Source organism: Benincasa hispida, chromosome 10, assembly GCF_009727055.1.
Source record: "Benincasa hispida cultivar B227 chromosome 10, ASM972705v1, whole genome shotgun sequence".
In the NCBI taxonomy this organism is placed as follows: Eukaryota; Viridiplantae; Streptophyta; class Magnoliopsida; order Cucurbitales; family Cucurbitaceae; genus Benincasa; species Benincasa hispida.
In genome coordinates this window covers 32,793,093-32,810,408 of record NC_052358.1, presented here as the reverse complement: position 1 = coordinate 32,810,408, position 17,316 = coordinate 32,793,093, and the positions used below count along the sequence as shown (strand labels likewise).

The 17,316-nt window shown below is 30.5% G+C and overlaps 1 protein-coding gene across 1 annotated transcript; it reads right to left on the bottom strand.

The window, feature by feature from the left end:
* Window positions 1-786: 786 nt before the first annotated feature.
* Window positions 787-2,660, bottom strand: LOC120088733 (zinc finger protein MAGPIE-like). The gene is given in 3 exon segments (XM_039046165.1): window positions 787-1,730; window positions 1,816-2,212; window positions 2,333-2,660. Coding segments are annotated over 3 exon segments (1,275 nt in total). The 5' UTR covers window positions 2,445-2,660; the 3' UTR covers window positions 787-964.
* Between the last annotated feature and the right edge of the window lie 14,656 nt (window positions 2,661-17,316).

Here is a 17,316-nt window from a genome sequence, read left to right as displayed (position 1 = left end):
GAACACCTCAAGATCTACCGTACTTCTTGCTTCACAATCAATTTGATTAAGATACTTGTGGTTTATAAAGAAAACTCAAGACAATGACACTATTCTTCTTTTAAAGTGGTAACCCTAAAAAGAGAACAATAATTTCTTACATATGTATAACGAAAAAAAAAAAAAAAAAAAAAAAAAGGAGAAATAGACTCATATCGTTGTGCCCTGAGAAGGAAAAAATCATTAAGAATGAGCAGCTAAAATTTTCTAGATAAGGAAAGGATTTTCAGATGAAAATGAATAGCAATGTGTGGAACATCCTATAAAACATCTCGAAGAACAACATGTCGAACATCTCAAAGGGACAAAAAGCAGAACAGAATAACCAACAACCACACTTAAAAATACAGCTAGCACCAAAACTCTAACAAATTCTATCATTTCTCTTCCATATATCTTAGGCAGTATAAAAGTATCAGTCACATTTTGGTAGCCTCTCCTTCAATAATTTAAGGTTTGTTTAGGTCCCACGTTTGACATGACAACAACGAAGACAGATATAAAAAAATGGCAATAATTGAGTCCAAAAAAAGGGACCCTCCAAAACTTTGGCCCACTTCCCTCTTTTATCAAACCACAAAAAACCCATCATTTTACAAGGGACAAGCTTTCCTGATACTCAAGTGAATATGCAGATTTCCCTCTTCATTTGTTTAAAAATGATATAACCAGCTTTTAGGTCTCTTGAAAAAGAACACACACTATTGACCATATATCTCAACTTTGCTCCTCATCATCATCTCCTTCAAAGTTCAACAAATATATATTATATAAATGTAGATACTTGAATCTCATTTTTCTCATTCCCATCTTTTGATTGATTCACTTTATTTGTCAACTTTTGTTTGCTCTAATTGCGTCAAAGAAACGAAAAAGAAAAGAAAATATTACACAAAAATATATAAAAAGACATGAAATTTGGCATCTAAATCCATCCGTTGATTGATGCTGAAGCGTGACATATAGTTTTGGCACCAACTCCAAGAAAATCCCTCGTCTCCCCTGTTCCTGTTGTTCCACTTCCACTTCCACACTCAAATTCACTCTGAGTACGACGCCGTTTTGCAGTGTACATCTCATTCCCATTCCCATTCCCATTATTCTCATTCTCAACAACAATAATTGGTCTACTTGTAGTACTAGAAGAATTACAAAACTCACCCCCATTATTAAACAAAAACCCCTGTTGTAGTTGTAGTAGTGATGGGGCAGATCTAGTAGTGGTAGTAGTAGTAGTACAAGTTGGCCCAATTTCAGCAGCTTTCTGCAACAAAGCTGTAGCTGACATATTTCCCATCTGGGTTTGATTCATTTGCTGTCATTGATGGCTGTACAATGAAGAAACTCCTCCTCCATTATTCATCACTAACCCTTGATTTTGATTATGATTAATATAATAATCACCCATTTGTAATTGGTTTCCCCAAATTCCATCTTCACCGTACATCATCATCGGCCCCCCAATCATTTGAACATTGCTTCTTATTGTCATTGTTGCTTCCTTCACTGATATTGGCTTCAAAATTGAACCAAAATGTTGGCCCGTGAATAACCCTGTTTCATCTTCTATGCACCCTCCACCCATTAAATTATAGTTGAAATTATTGCTTATTGTTGTTCCTGCTTTTACTCTTGCTGTTTCTTCTGCTAATGCATCGCAAAATGCCCTGTGAGTTATGAAGCTATCTCTCCTGTGTTTCACACAATTTCCATACTAATTAAAACATAATTAATTAATTACATCTAATAATTAGAGTTATATATACATATATATACCTTGAAAATAGAGTTCCACAATCACATTTGTATTCTCTAGTACCACAAGTTTTGGAGTGTGCTTTCCAATCAGATTGCACAGCGTATCTCTTTGAACATTTCTCACACTTCCATTTCTTCTCTCCATGCTTTCTACAAAAGTGCTTTTTTATTCCTGTAAGATCTCCTAAAGCTCTTGATGGATGGTGATGAACACAGCTTTTCTCAGGACAAACATACACTCTCTTCTTTGGTTCTTTGCTACTTCTTTGCTTTAACTTCCATGGAAGGTTATGTCCTCGTCTGTGTAGCTGCAAGTTTTGGTCTCTCTGAAACCCTTTCCCGCATATTTCGCACACGAATCGGTTCGTTGCCAACAACGTCTTTGGCGACAACGCTATCACTTCGGCTTCCGGATCTTTAGAAATAAGATATAATTAAATTACTACAAACTTCGACGATTTAGAAGTTTTGACTTTTGAAAATACGACAGTCACATTGAATAACTTTTTCAAAAAAAGAAAGAAAAGAAATTTACCTGGAGTTCCGGGGAGGTTTCTTTTCTTCTTGAGAAGAGAAGGGTTGGATCCGGGGAGTGGGATTTGGAGAAAACAATCTGAGAATTCATTGTCGGCCATTTTCTCAATCATTCTAAAAAGCTTAGGTTTTGAAGATGAAGCTCTTAGAATATATGTGCGGAGTGAAATTCCAAAGGGAATTATAAGACAAGATTTAAGATCTAATGTGTCTTATTGTGCTCTCACTAGATTGAGAAGGTTTTTTAGGAGAGAATTGAGAAGAAAAGAAAAGGGTTTGGAGGAAGCTATAGAGAGAGAGGGGAAATGTGGAAGATGACACATAGGATGATGTTGAAAGAAAGTAAGTCTCACTGCCTTTTTTCATATGGAATGATTATCCCATAATTTGCTTGTCTCTTATTTCTCTTATTTGTCAAATCCAACTCCATTCACCAATCATATATATATATATAAATATTTCCTTGTAGGTTTTAACCTATAGTCAGTTACAGTCACAGTCACACACATGATTGCTTGTAATCTTCTTGAAGAACCATAATCTTTACTAAGTTGCAACAAAACATAGGAGATTGAGATCTTACTATATATATATATATATATATAATATATATATATATATATATATATATATATATATCTAAACGTATAATAGAAATAATATTGTTTAGTGCATTGGTTAAAGAAATGTAGAATAACCTACAAAGTAGAAGAAAAGGTAAGATATTTATCATCCACTTGAAAAAATTATTCAACAAATTTGGTCTCTTGATTACCACTAAATGCATGTTCTTTGGATATCTAATTGTGTAAAATTACAAGACACTTTTTGGTTGTCTCCCTCATCAAATAATATCTCAACTAGTGAGGAGTGAGACTAAAGTCTCCTATACCTTCTTCGTTTCTCAATTTTTGATCTAGTTTTCACATGATTCTTAGATTTCAAAATGTTAAACGTTTAGTTCTAAATTTTGAGTTTAGTTTCAATTTTAGTCTTTAGATTTCAAAATATTATAAATTTAGCCTTGAAATTTAATTTTGTTTCAATATGGTCACTAGTTTTCATGATTTACATTTTTAATTAAATATTTACTTAATTATTGGCATTAGTGTTTATTAATTAATGTAAAATAATTATTATTGGGTTTAATTTGAGTAGTGATAGAAATTGTGAAACTTAATTAATTATCATCTTTTTAATTAATTAATAGACATTAACACTAAAGATGAAAAAATGAGTAATAAGTGAAAACTGAGGTGAAAAAAGTAAATGATTTTGAAACTTATGAACTAAAATTAAAGTCAAACTCAAAGTTTAATGGCCAAATTGTAAAATTTTGAAATTTATGGACTAAGTTGAAATCAAACTCAAAACCAAAGAAGTAAATGGAAATCAGATAAAAAGGAAAATATATCTTATTTTTGTAAAAATAACCTTGATTTAAAAACCAAGGAACATACAATAAGTAAATTTATAATGTTAGTAGGAAATTTATCACTTTATTATTCTTTTAAAAGGAAAAAAAAATTAAACCAATTAGAGAGCTCCATTAGTGTATATTATATACTTCAAAATCAAACTGTATGAAGTCCTGGAAAAGCAAAGTGGTGGACGGTGGTGCTTTTTATTAATTAGAGTACTTTAAAACCCATTTTATAATTTATTGAAATATATGTTTGGTAAGTAAATTTGTTAGTATGTGCCAAGAATTAAAGGAGAGAAGAAATTCAAATATATATATATTGGATTGCTGTTTTTACACGTGCCCATCTGTCAAACCCTAAGCTAAAATCCAAGGACCAAACAGACAATAAAAGGAATAAAATCCGTCCCATAAATAAAAGTATGATCATGTTTTTGTCCATATAATTCGACTCACTTACACCCATCCAGATCTACATCCCCACTTCCTTTTTTTTTTTTTTTTTTTTTACTATAGCTTTTTAAATAATTATGGTTTTGGAAAAATCAAAGGTAAAATAATATTTGATAAATTTATTTTTAAATTATAAAAACTAGTTGCAGCGTGAGATAATTAATAATGAATATGGTGTGGGTGATTTATATGAACTAAGATAGGTTTTTTATTTAATTATTTTTATATTACTAATTAAATTTAATAATTTATTATAATATATATTTTAAAATTATATAATTTAAGTTTCAACTAATTTTACTCCATCTAAATTATTTGATAAAAGTTTAAGGAAAATAGTTATTATAAAAAATTAAATCAATTAAAACTTGAAAATATATGTGGAAAAATATATTAATTAGAAGACTATTATTATAATATATTTATTTAAATGATTAAAAAATTAATATATTTTTAGAAAAGCTAAATCTAAAAACTACTACTATCAACTTTCACATGTTAGTTAGAATTTAAAAAGTGATTCTATTAGATTATTTAATAATTTGATTTACCAAACAATGAAGGTGGTTAAGATTTTCCAAAATTACTTTCTAAGTTTAATAACTATTTCTTGTTTATCTTATTTTTTATAAGAAAACATAAACATGTTTGGTAATAATTTTTTAATTCTTCCCTGGAATTTTGAATTAAGAATGTAAAAATTTTACATGAGAATATATTTTCAAAACTAAAAGTAAAAAAAAAAAATGTTATATTTAGTATTAGATACACATTATGCATTTAAAGGTAATAAAAAAAAGAATAGAATAATATTCAAAGTGAATATTTGGGAGTTAGAGGCTGTCTCTTGTTATGGAAAAAAAATAATGCAGATCCTTAATCATATAGTAATGATGTATTTTTTTGGGGTGTTGAGTTTGTTTAGTATAAATGTTTTGGAGTTTTGCTGTTGAATTTTGGTGGGCACAGAATATTCTGTCTTGAACCAAAGCAGAATGCCACAACTTCCCAGGCCTTTTCAGATGCCTGCATATATGTATATATTTTATATACAAATCAAAAAAATGTCTTCTGTATTTTCTCCTTCTCTCTCTATCAACTATTCTGGGTTTTAATAATAAGAGTTGAATAATGAAGTTAATGTCTGTATTTTAATAATAAGAGTTGAATAATGAAGTTACACATCTGAATAGAAGTTGTAGCTGGGGAAAAGCAAAATGTTGGCACTATGGGTATGTTTGTTTCTCCAATTGTCTTTTACCTACAAAATGCTCTTACAAGTTCATTTCTGTTGTTTTATTCTCACCCTAAATATTCAACCATTGGTAAGGCCAAAGGTTGAAAATAGATCTTTATAAATTGAGTTAAGTCCAAGAATAATGTAATTTTTTAAAGTAATGACAAAAATATAATACATAAAAAAAAAATATTTCAAAAGTAGAGTTGAAGACAAGAGTATCAACAAAAATAAGGTAGTTCTAATGAGTAGACAAATTGTGTACCCAATACACTATTATTGTTTAATCCCATCATCACCCTGTGGGCGCTAGATGGTTGTCATGTTAGCCATATGGGTCAAAATGAGAGAACCAAACTCGTGGACCCCATCCACGATTTTATTTTATTTTATTTTTTGATTTTGATTGTTTTTTTTAATTAACAATTTCCATCCTTGTTTTATTCTAGATCTTTTATATTATACTCATTTACTAGATTTAGTGTCTCATGATAAAATGTAATTTCATTGGTTTTTTTTATTTCAAGATAAAAGTTCACATGAAGCTAGAAGTTTGAATTACAAATCACTCAATTTTCCACATTGTGGTCGTCTTCGTGCGCCACTAGATTAGCTTCGCCTTGTTGTCGTTGTTGTCTATGACGAATACGTCTTCGATCAGTGTGATCAACAACATTGAATTGTCTTGCCTACTGAATAATATTTTCTACATTTACCAAGGTTTGATCACACATTAAACTCAACGCTGGTAAATTGTGTTGTACTGAATACTGTGGTACATCTTTGAAAAAATTATTCTATATGCTGAAAAAAATAATATTAAATAATGTCCATATCATACATTTGGGGAACGTAAGATGATAAAACTCTTCCCATGCAATAATAGTAAGCGTCATCAGGTAGGATAAATTGTCTCGTGATTGGATCGTACAAGGAAAAATAGTCATTTGATACGCTGGTCTATTTGTTACTTCTCCTTATGCACAACGATTATGACGCGCACGCCAGTACGATATATATATTCATGAATTCCACACCAGTCTTGGTCATGCTTACCTTCAAATCAATCTAGTGCAGTATCAAGAGTGTATAGCACAATGATGGTACAGTTTCTCGCAGACTGAACTGTCTTAACACACGATTTGGTTGATTCCACTCTACTATATGGAATCATATAAGAGGGTTAACTGTCAACCAAATGTCTCGACATCACGACAATAATCAGGTAGTAATGACCAAATATCATGCATGTATAGCGTCCAATTAATTTGGAAAAAAAAAAAAAGAATAACTAAACACACAAAAGTATGTGTATTCATTTGTATATTCGTTTGTCACCTAATTGTGCATCAGTTGATCAAATATTTATTGGTATACTAACAACATATTTATTGACTGTTCGGAAGCAACTAATACACCACTTCATCTAAAATAAAAAACTAGAATTAATTTATTTTATTCTATAAAATGATAACAAAATAAATATATATATATAAAATAATATTTGACACTGACTAGACGATGATTTGGGGCCTCACTGGACTTGTGGTGCTATAATATCAAATCTTTCATAAGCCCATACTTGTAATAGTATCAGTGGCCCCACTATTTTTAAAGCTTGTGCATCAGTAGCTCGACTTAGTTCTCTATAAAACCATGCAAGATAGACACCACCCCACGAGTACATATCAGTATGCTCAAAATTAGCCAGCAGTGGATGAAACATAAGATGTACAATATTGTTCTAAAAGAACTCTTATACAAGAGTACCTCTGAGTGAAAGCGGATCGTTCCAAATACATTGTGACAGAATTACCACATTTACAATCTAACAAAATTGATATGCATTATACTACAAATTACCGGCATGCTTTGAAACAAAATAACAAGAGAACCAGAAATACATATCAGTTGAAGAACCTTTCTTTACCAAAAACTCGTTCTCTCCAAAGGACGACTGCTTTCGCTCTTGCTGGAACGTCCAAGCAATCGTTCACCAAAACTTCGGTCGTCTACTCACAAACGGCCTCCACACAAAACTGCAACAATAGGGATGACACCACTATTTAGAACCCTTGGTATTCTCGATGTGAGAATCCAAAGAGTGGGCTCTGTTGGAATTTGGTAGAAGGGATGAGGATATGAAGATCGTATACAACGACCAAGCAAGTGGGAGAAAGGCAGCGTCTATCATATAAACAATGCTTGATCGTTTAGAATAAGTACACCATCGTGTAGTAAATAGGCTGCAATCGTATAGATGATCGTTTAGTAAACGCTCGGGTGCTAAACGATCGTTTAGTAAAACTTAGGCATCATTTAGAAAGAGGCGCACGTGTATGCGATCATGTAGCAACAATAAACTATCGTATAATCTCTCGGTTTGCTATGCGATGGGCTGTATACACTTTTCTTGAGCGAATGATCGAAATTTGCAAAATGAAAACGATTTTCATTTTATTCTTCAGTTACAAAAACTGAATGGAACTTCCCACTAACACACGGTTATAGAAAAAACGTCGGCCCAATTATCCCATAATTGTCCAATTAAGAATAATAAATATAATTATATTATATTCATTAACCTATAGTTTAATATCACATATAAACCATATTGTTTTCTCTTCCACTATATTTATATCCGTTTTCCTCCAATTAATGTATCTCATACATAAAGTCAATCATATCATATATAATAAACCAGTTCAATCATATCATATATAACCGAACCCCCTCTTGTCAATTTGCATATTTCAAACTGACCCAAAAATTGATTCTCAACTTGAATCCATTCAGCTACCAAGGGGACCTTATGGACCTATGGCTCGAAGCTCCAACAGTACGTGAATAGCTGACTAAACTTTTTAGCCACGAGATCCACCATCCGTTAACTGCTAGACATTCCACTAAAGACCGACAACTGAACTCTTCTTACCACAGATATATTTCTGTATCCATCGGATATAACTAATCAATAGTACGATAACCCTTTACAGATGCTTATAAATACAATTGGACCAATTTACCATTTTGCCCCTATAGTTACATCTAACTCCTTAAGTACCACTGATCCCTCTAATGTACAATACAACATAGTTCTACTATATCTGGACACCTCTCGAGCCATGAAAATGTGTGTGTTGTCACATCGTTCAAGCCCCGGAATCAACCCTTAAACGAGCAATCTATCTACTTACCCACACTTCGGGGAAGAAGTGAATTCCATCTTGTGTAGCTGAGTTCCCATCTCCCAAATCTGACGAATCCCCAAAGTGGGAGGTTTGAGTCAGCGATCAGGCAACTTGCACCCATGCAAATCAAAGGATCGCCCTCAAAGGCAGAATCTCAACTTTCTCAGGATTGAGGTCAAGTTACCTATGGCCATTCTAGTGAAGTGAAGTCTTTGTCATGAACGACATTATATAAGGAGATGTTAACACTTCATGGTCAGATCTTATACAAACTCTTTGTATAGGACGCCTCCGTTCGCACGTCCCCACATGAATGATCAGGATCAGACCATTTGTATCAAATTACAATACTTGTAATTATTCTACAAAGCGAGCTGCATCCAAAACGTTACCAGGATAAGGTTTCCCTCCTATATCAGTATATTACAGACCATTTTGGTTATCACTTAAGACATGATCCACTTGTTTGTCTCCACATACGTGCTTAAGTTACATAATGAAAACCAGGGATTTTAGTTTATTGGTTTGTGGTAAAGTAAATAAAACATTCAATGTTCAAAGACAAATAGTGAAGAAAATATCATATATTATATATCACAAACGTTTGTTCAAAACTGTGTTTACAAACTATAGGACACGAGAGTTTAAGGCATCATCCCTAACATGTTTGACTTGTTAGTGAACAAAAATCCTCCAATAAGCTACATAATGTATGTTCGTGCATATCTCTGTACGTTGATATCATTGGCATCAGAAGACATCTTCGAAAATTGGGACGCTAACCACGGGATACTCAATCTTGAGCCTTTCAAATCATCTAGTTAAATGCCCAAAAGATCGTTACAATCAATTTTCCAATCATATTGCAATGAACAATTCATAGGCTCTCCTTTCACTAGTAATCCAAACTTAATTTCTACATCCTGCCAGTAATTGTGCATTCTTCACAAGGCATGTGAAATGAGTGGGTTTCTGATCTCTAACGCTCTACTAAAGTAGTAATGAGGTGTCAATACAGTTTGATAAATCCAATCTGTATAACCCTAAGAAAACCAACCTGTTGTACGTAAGGCATAATACGTGGATCAAACGAGATAATATGTTATGCAGATACTTCCATTCTCCAACAGCTCAAAACTATAGTAGAAGAACTATCCCATGTCGATTGTGAATAATGGATATTTTTTTATATAGTTGCACAGGATTAGAAGGATTAGGATCCATAATGCACAAATATTTAAAGAATATAAACACATATTAATAGAATCAATTACATAACAATATTCATTTCATAACAAATTTAATTACATTAAGAAATCCATTACATAACAAGACCCATTACATAACAAAATTCATTACATAGCAATTTTAATTACATAAAAAATTCCATTACATAGCAAATTCAATTACATAACAAAACAATTACATTAAAAAGTCGAATGCATAACGAAGTCATCATTGACTTGAAGAGAAAGCACTTAATGTACGTTGTGGACAAGTATGCTTGTTATGTCCTTCTCTCTTGCAAATTATACATCAAACTTTTTGGCTAGCCTCTCGCCTATCTGTTTTATTATGAATTCGCATATTTATGGTCAACCTTGATCTCTTAGTAAGTCTGCATTTGGACGAACTTCTGAAATGATAATTCTAGCCAATAATCTGGGTGTTGTATTGGATGAAAGAGACCTTCATAACACCGCTTGAAATAGGACAGTTTGTAGCATTTTAATCAATAAAAGGTATGTATGTCAAACGCGTGTAATTACAAATTCAATTACATGAGAGCATGAAATTTTAAATGATTTCCATTTATTACAATAACAAACCCTTTCTTTCAAGCTCACAACTTGTATGCATTGGCCTTTATAGGGAGAAATCATACTTATGTCAGTTTGTACTTCAAAAAGTTTGGGTTTTCCTATCAATAGATGTCATTGTATGTATAGATGCTCTTATTTCCCACCTCTTAAGCTTTTTCATGGCATATTCTATATATATGTCCCCACGATCGAGTGCTTTGCTTATCTCTTGACTTCAACGTTCAAAATAAAGTATTGTGCAATAGAATGTTAGCCTAATCAAAGAAGTAACCAATAACATTCTAGCACCTTTGAAAACCCCATTCATACATTTAGTTGCATTGCTCATCATCCACCCATAGGGATACCCATCATCATGTGATTTTGCCAAAGTCAATATCAGGAAAAATATTCAAGGCACTTAAGGTTCAATTGCTTAAACTCTTTCATGTACCTAATAAACTTGCGCCTTTGGTGTTGATTTCTTGCCTTAAGTACCAAATCTTTCAGTTGCTTCGATTTGTATTTCATATTGAAATTACTAGCAAGATGAAGACAATATCGATAGTACGTTATAGGTTCACTTCAACCTATTTGTTCATTGTTAATTGCAGCAAGAATGTATTTATGTCTATCAGAAATCAAGCAAATACCATCTTGTTCAGTAATATATTCACGCAATATCCACAAAAATCATGACCAACTGAACGAGTTTTCTCCTTCAACAATATTAAAAGCAAGGGAAAATATATGTTTGTTTGCATCAATAGATAAGGCTGTCAATAATTTCCCCTTATACTTTATGTAGAGATAAGTTTCATCAATCTGAATTAATGGTCTAAAATATTTGAACCATTCTCTTGCAAAACCAAAGGACTAGAAAACTTGAAATAGTCGTACCTAGTACATCAGACCAAAGAAAATACCAACCCGATCGTGTTCCAGGATTGTAATGAACAAAAACACTCAACCAATATGGAAGCTCCGAATATGATTTCTCTCAATTACCAAATACGGAAATTAATGTTTTTCTCTTTATTTGCCACACGTGCCTATACCTAACATTATACCCATATTGTTTTTTAATTGCTTATTGAAGTAAGGCCACAGGAACCCCCCAAAATCAGTTATAACCATATTTTGAATTTCAATACTCATAAAATTTGAATCAAGCTGTGAATGATCATATATCAATTCTGAGTACAAACATGAGTGCTCCCCAAGTCTAGTAATTTTCAAACATTCCATGAGTTTTATACCGACAAGCTTGTAACCTCCAATCACAACCATCCTTCTACCATTTGCATCTCACATACCAAATATCTTAAGTTCGATTCTACTATGAAAATCTGATAGTGTTTAGTCACACAATACCTTTTTTACGATTGGTTGTAGATCTTCTTTAGTGTCAAATAACATTCCTTTTCATATTAAACTAAAATTATCTACACATCTACTTCTTTCCTCTAATGTCGACCCTTGTTCATAAATTGAATTAGTAATGTCCCAATTTATTTGGGTGAACATCTCTGATGACACTCTCATTTTCATGTTATGCACTTCCATCATTTTCAAATAATTCATCAAGTTCTATACCAATATCACTGTCTTCGACATTTTCAAGTTCAGGAATGATTAAATCTTTAGGACGCAACGATATATTTACTTAGATGCTTACAATTATTATAGTTGACAAAATATTAGTCTAACTTAACAGGTTAATACTAACAATCTAATCCAACATCAATCCAAAATATATTCCAAACTCAAATTCAAGATTAGTCCAAATTTTTTTAAAAAAAAAAATCATAAACCTACAACCTAGTCCAAACTCAAATTCAAGATCAATCCACTTCTTTTCTTTTGAAAAATCAAACAAACTACAACCTAATCTAAAATAATAAACTAAAAATTATACAATCCAAATTTTCAAGTTTGAACCCAAACAATCCAAATTTTCAAGTTTGAACCCAAACAATCCAAAAAATATATTTCACATCCAATCTAATGGTCATAAAATACAAAATCTTAGAAAAGCAAACTTTATATTACTAGATCTCTCACATTTTAAATAAAAATAGTTCAAATCTCTAGTTTTCATGCATACATCTAAACAAAATACTATATTTATAGATGTTCAAGTCACAATCTCATATATTGAAGGAAAAAAATTACCTATGGTCAATGTTGCATGCCAGTCATGTTGTATGGCATAGCGTCAGGTCAACATCTGGTTCACGTGATGTGGAAGGTCGTGGACCCTGTCCACGAGTTGGATTAAATCGTGGATCAGGTACATGTTTTACCTACAATCGTGTATCGAGTTCACGATTTTACTACCTTTACAATTCTTTCAGTCGAATCCTATTTTCGTGAATAATTATTAAAATAGCATTATTTTTATAAAAAAATCTTATATTTCTTATACACAGAAAGAAGCCTTAGTTCTTATTTTAATGCCTATATTATGACTTAGGAGGAGGTACTTTGTTTCAAAATTATTTAGGGGAATTTAACTTATTTTAATATACGATGTTTAAAATGTCGATGTTAATAGAGATATCTAAGCTATATCAATTTTACGATAATGTAGATAGAAATATCAATATAATATTGAAATCGATTGATATTTATGAAAAAGAATGTAATAAATTGAATTAATAAATAATAGACATTCTATATTTTTAAAAATTAGTTATAATGCTTGCATTATTTATATTACATTCATTTTGTGTTTTTTTCTTTTTTTATATTTGATCATTTTTTTTTACAATATGATGGAACTATCGATACAATCTTTTATGTTGATGTTGAATCCATAGACATGCATGTAAAAATATCGATAGAGATGTCAACATGTCAATAAAAAGTTAGTACTACTTGAATTTTGGTTTGGAGAAAGTAAATTTGGAAAAGCTTACCTATAAATAATTGTTACATGATACTCAACCTCGATGTTGCGACGACCCAAACTGTCAGCAAGACATAATCCTTTGAATAAAAGAAGAGCCTCCACACAATGGTAGAGCCATGAATTCTATATAGGGGTACTATATGTAAAAGTCTAAAAAAAACTATAAATGAATGTAAAAAAAATATGTTCATAATTTCATAAATTAACTAATTTAATACACTACAATTGTCATCTACGAGTTTTCATGTTTTTAAATTAATCCATTCTAACTTCAGTATTTAACTTATCAAATAAATCTTTTTCAATATAAGCTATAAGACAATCATTTATCTATTGACCTCCCATTCGATTATGTAATCAAGTCTTCACAATATACATAGCAGAAAATGTTCTCTCTACAGTAGCTATGGGAACAGGTAAAATCAACGCCAAGATGAGTAATTTGTAAACTAATGGATAAACTTTGTCTTTATTCGACATGACCATTTTTACTATAATATCACATATGCTTGTTAACTCAACAAACTCAATATTTGAATGCATATCAATAATATAAATTTTAAGTTGATCTTCAAGCATAGAGAATTGAATAGCTAAAAAATCTCTTGGATAAAATTGAGCAAGTTCATTAGGGTTTTTATATCAAATGAAACAAATGAATTACTCCGATTTAGACATGTCACACAGAAAAACAATTCAATATTTGTTTCAGTAAAATAATTATTCACTTCTTGAAGTTGCATATCAATGATGACATAGAAAACTTCAACACGATAATGATGTAAATTTGTAACTGGTTGAGAATTTTGCCTTTGTGGTCCTCGAATTAGAAATAGGCTAGCCATCCATTTTAAGAACTTCAATATCATGCAAGTAGTTTTTCTAAATTTACTTATGTATAGGATTGATCAGAATCCAAAACATTTTTCTTCTTTGAAGATGATGCCTCTATGGTCTCTATTATTCTTTTTTTCTTTTATAATATCTCTCCATATTAATTTTAAATTAACTCTACAAAAGTATTAATAATAAGAATATTACATTATATTATATAGATTTAAAAGCATCAAAACTTAAAGTCTAAGAATATTTTAAAACTTACTTATCGAGTTCCTGTATTCAAACAAGTAATAACAAATAATCCTCTAGCTTGAACTCTGAAATTAAATTTAAAAACCTATTCGACTAATGTGAATGTAAAAATAACATGAAAACAAGTGAAAATATATAGTGCGTAATGTGAATATAAAAATAATGTAAAAATTATTAACAAAACCTTTTTAATAGAATGTTCTTGAGAATTGAGATTGAAAAGTGAATTTCGAAAAGAAAAAAAAAAAGTTAATAAACTATTCAATTTTGTTGCCGATAAAAATAAAATATTAGTAAACCGTAGGAATTGAACCCTTCTACCTCACCAAACAATCAACACATCATGTCAACAAGTCAACGCTAGTATTATTATTTAGTTTGAACTTTTATATATATTAATACATATCATTTTATAATTTTTATTAAAAATACAAAAGATCGATAAATTGAGGAGGAGCACATACCTCCCCGACCCGTACGTGGCTCTGCCCTTACTCCACACATTAAAAAAAAAAAAAAAAGATAAGCTTGATGAAAACCAAACATGGTAGCCAACACACTCAGTACCATTCTTACAATACAACAAAAAACTACATTCCAACCATACTGAAGAAATGATACTTCCTTTTAGATCAACAAATTTTCAATTAGCAATTCATTAAAAATATATCTTTTTTAATATAACTTTGTAAATAACCAAAGTAGTGACATTTAAAGCCGATTTAAACAATATTATTTATCAACTCAATTGCCTTCGATGGAAAGAATTGAAAAGGACCCAATCCCTTCCTCTCCTAAATTAATCAACTGTCATTACTTTTTAAAAGAAATATCATTAAATTAAGTTTATGAAAAATAATTAATTTTTTAATACGGCGAATTAGATGTGGAAATAATGCCTGCACCTGCAAGATAAGAATTTGGATTTATTATTTAAATTACGTTAAAAACGTTGGAGGAAGAAGATAAGGTGGGGAAGGGGTTTATTATTATTATCATTATTATCATTATTATTTATTGAAATTTATTCCCATTTCAGTCCCAAAAGGGAAGATGCTACAGAAACCCCACATGCTTTGGCTCATAAAAAGTTGGAGAATATATGCCTTTCTGAAAATCTATTTTTATTTCATTACTGTTTTTATTCTTTTTTTTTTTTTTTTTTTTACAAACCTTTTACAGCCAAAACTTAGCACCATGGATATTCTGCGAATTATTTTCCCTTTTCATCTCTTTGGTACTATCAAATATAATAATACAAAAATGTTATTATATTCTTTCCACAATAATTATTGAACTAAATAGTATGTGACCATTCACGTGGAGTCACATTTTTTCACGAATGAATATGTCTTTTAGAAAATAATCAACTTGAAGAATAGACAAAGATTATTCGAATGATCATGGATAGTCTATAAATATGACTCTTCTTCAGATTACAAAAAATTACTTTTTTATATGCATTTTTCTCTCATAAAACTTTTCTCCCTTTTTATAAATTTGTGCAAGTTTGGTTTATTTCCACAAAGGGTAGTTCGTTGGATCTTGTAGACGGGGTGCTACTTCCATAAGAAAGTTAATTTATTCTATCCTGGGAGACAATTACTCAAGAAACTCAGACACTAAGTAAGTAAAATTGTCTTAAGAAGACAACATGAATGATAGGCTCAGATTCTATTCAGTATACCAGATTCTGTATTTTCTTTTTTTTAATAATATTATTCCTACAACAGTAGCTCATGTACCAATTGCCTTTTTTGTTTTTTCTTTCTTAAATCCTTGAATTTTACTTAATTATCTATTTTTTCGTTATTATTGGTTTAAATTATTGTACTTCATAGATAGGTTGAAATATATTTTTAAAACATTTTATACTCATTATGCATAGCATTGGATTTAATTCATGCTGTCTCTAAATGTTAATGTTTATGTGTTTTTATTAAACAGGATACATGAGAAGTTTAGTATAATGAATAAAATAGAAATTATAGAATAAAGATGAAAGCTTAAAATCAAAATGAAATTTATGTATAAACATCTTACTTTTACTTTTAGTTTTCAGATTTTACTAGGGTTTCAAATATATCATTCAAAAGGGAATTATGAAATAAATCATAGCTTTTAATAATAAAGACTCAAGAAATATAATTAAATGGATTTGAAATAATTTATTGAGAAATAAATAGTAAAATAAACTTAAAAGTTTTGCACGTTATTCCTCCAACACATTTATTGTATCTTTTGATTGTAAATTTTTTTTATGATAAAAAATTGTAAATATTGTTTAGTAAGGCAATCATAAACTAAATATACTTATTCAATTGGAAGGGGATGAGATTAAACTGTTTCTGCCTCTTTTTTTTTTTAGGAAACAATGTCTGACTTATAAACATAGAAAAAAGCAAATCCATCTATATCTTTTCAAAATTTCAAAATTCAAAAACAGCACATGATCTATAAAGAACATTATTGCCACTATTACCTTATTAACATTTTACCTTTTTTTTTAAAAAAATTATAATTAAGAGAGAAAAATTATTAGCTAGGTTACATAGTCTAAAAACAACTACGATGTTATATAACATAAAACACGCACATAGGCTAGAAAATGCGTTTATATTTTGTTGGAGTGAAAGCAAAGTCCTACATTAGCTAAATAAGAAAAAATATCATGGGTATACAAGTAAAGGATCATATATTTCCTTTATACTAGGTCTTTTGAGTGATTCTACAAAGTCATAAAGGTTTATGTCTAAAATAAACAATAATATACTAATGTGAAGGGTCGTACTACTTGAAATAGTTAGATTTCATTTCAACATATAATATCTATAAAGAAAAATACCCTTTTGTCTGTAGGTTTATTGAGATTT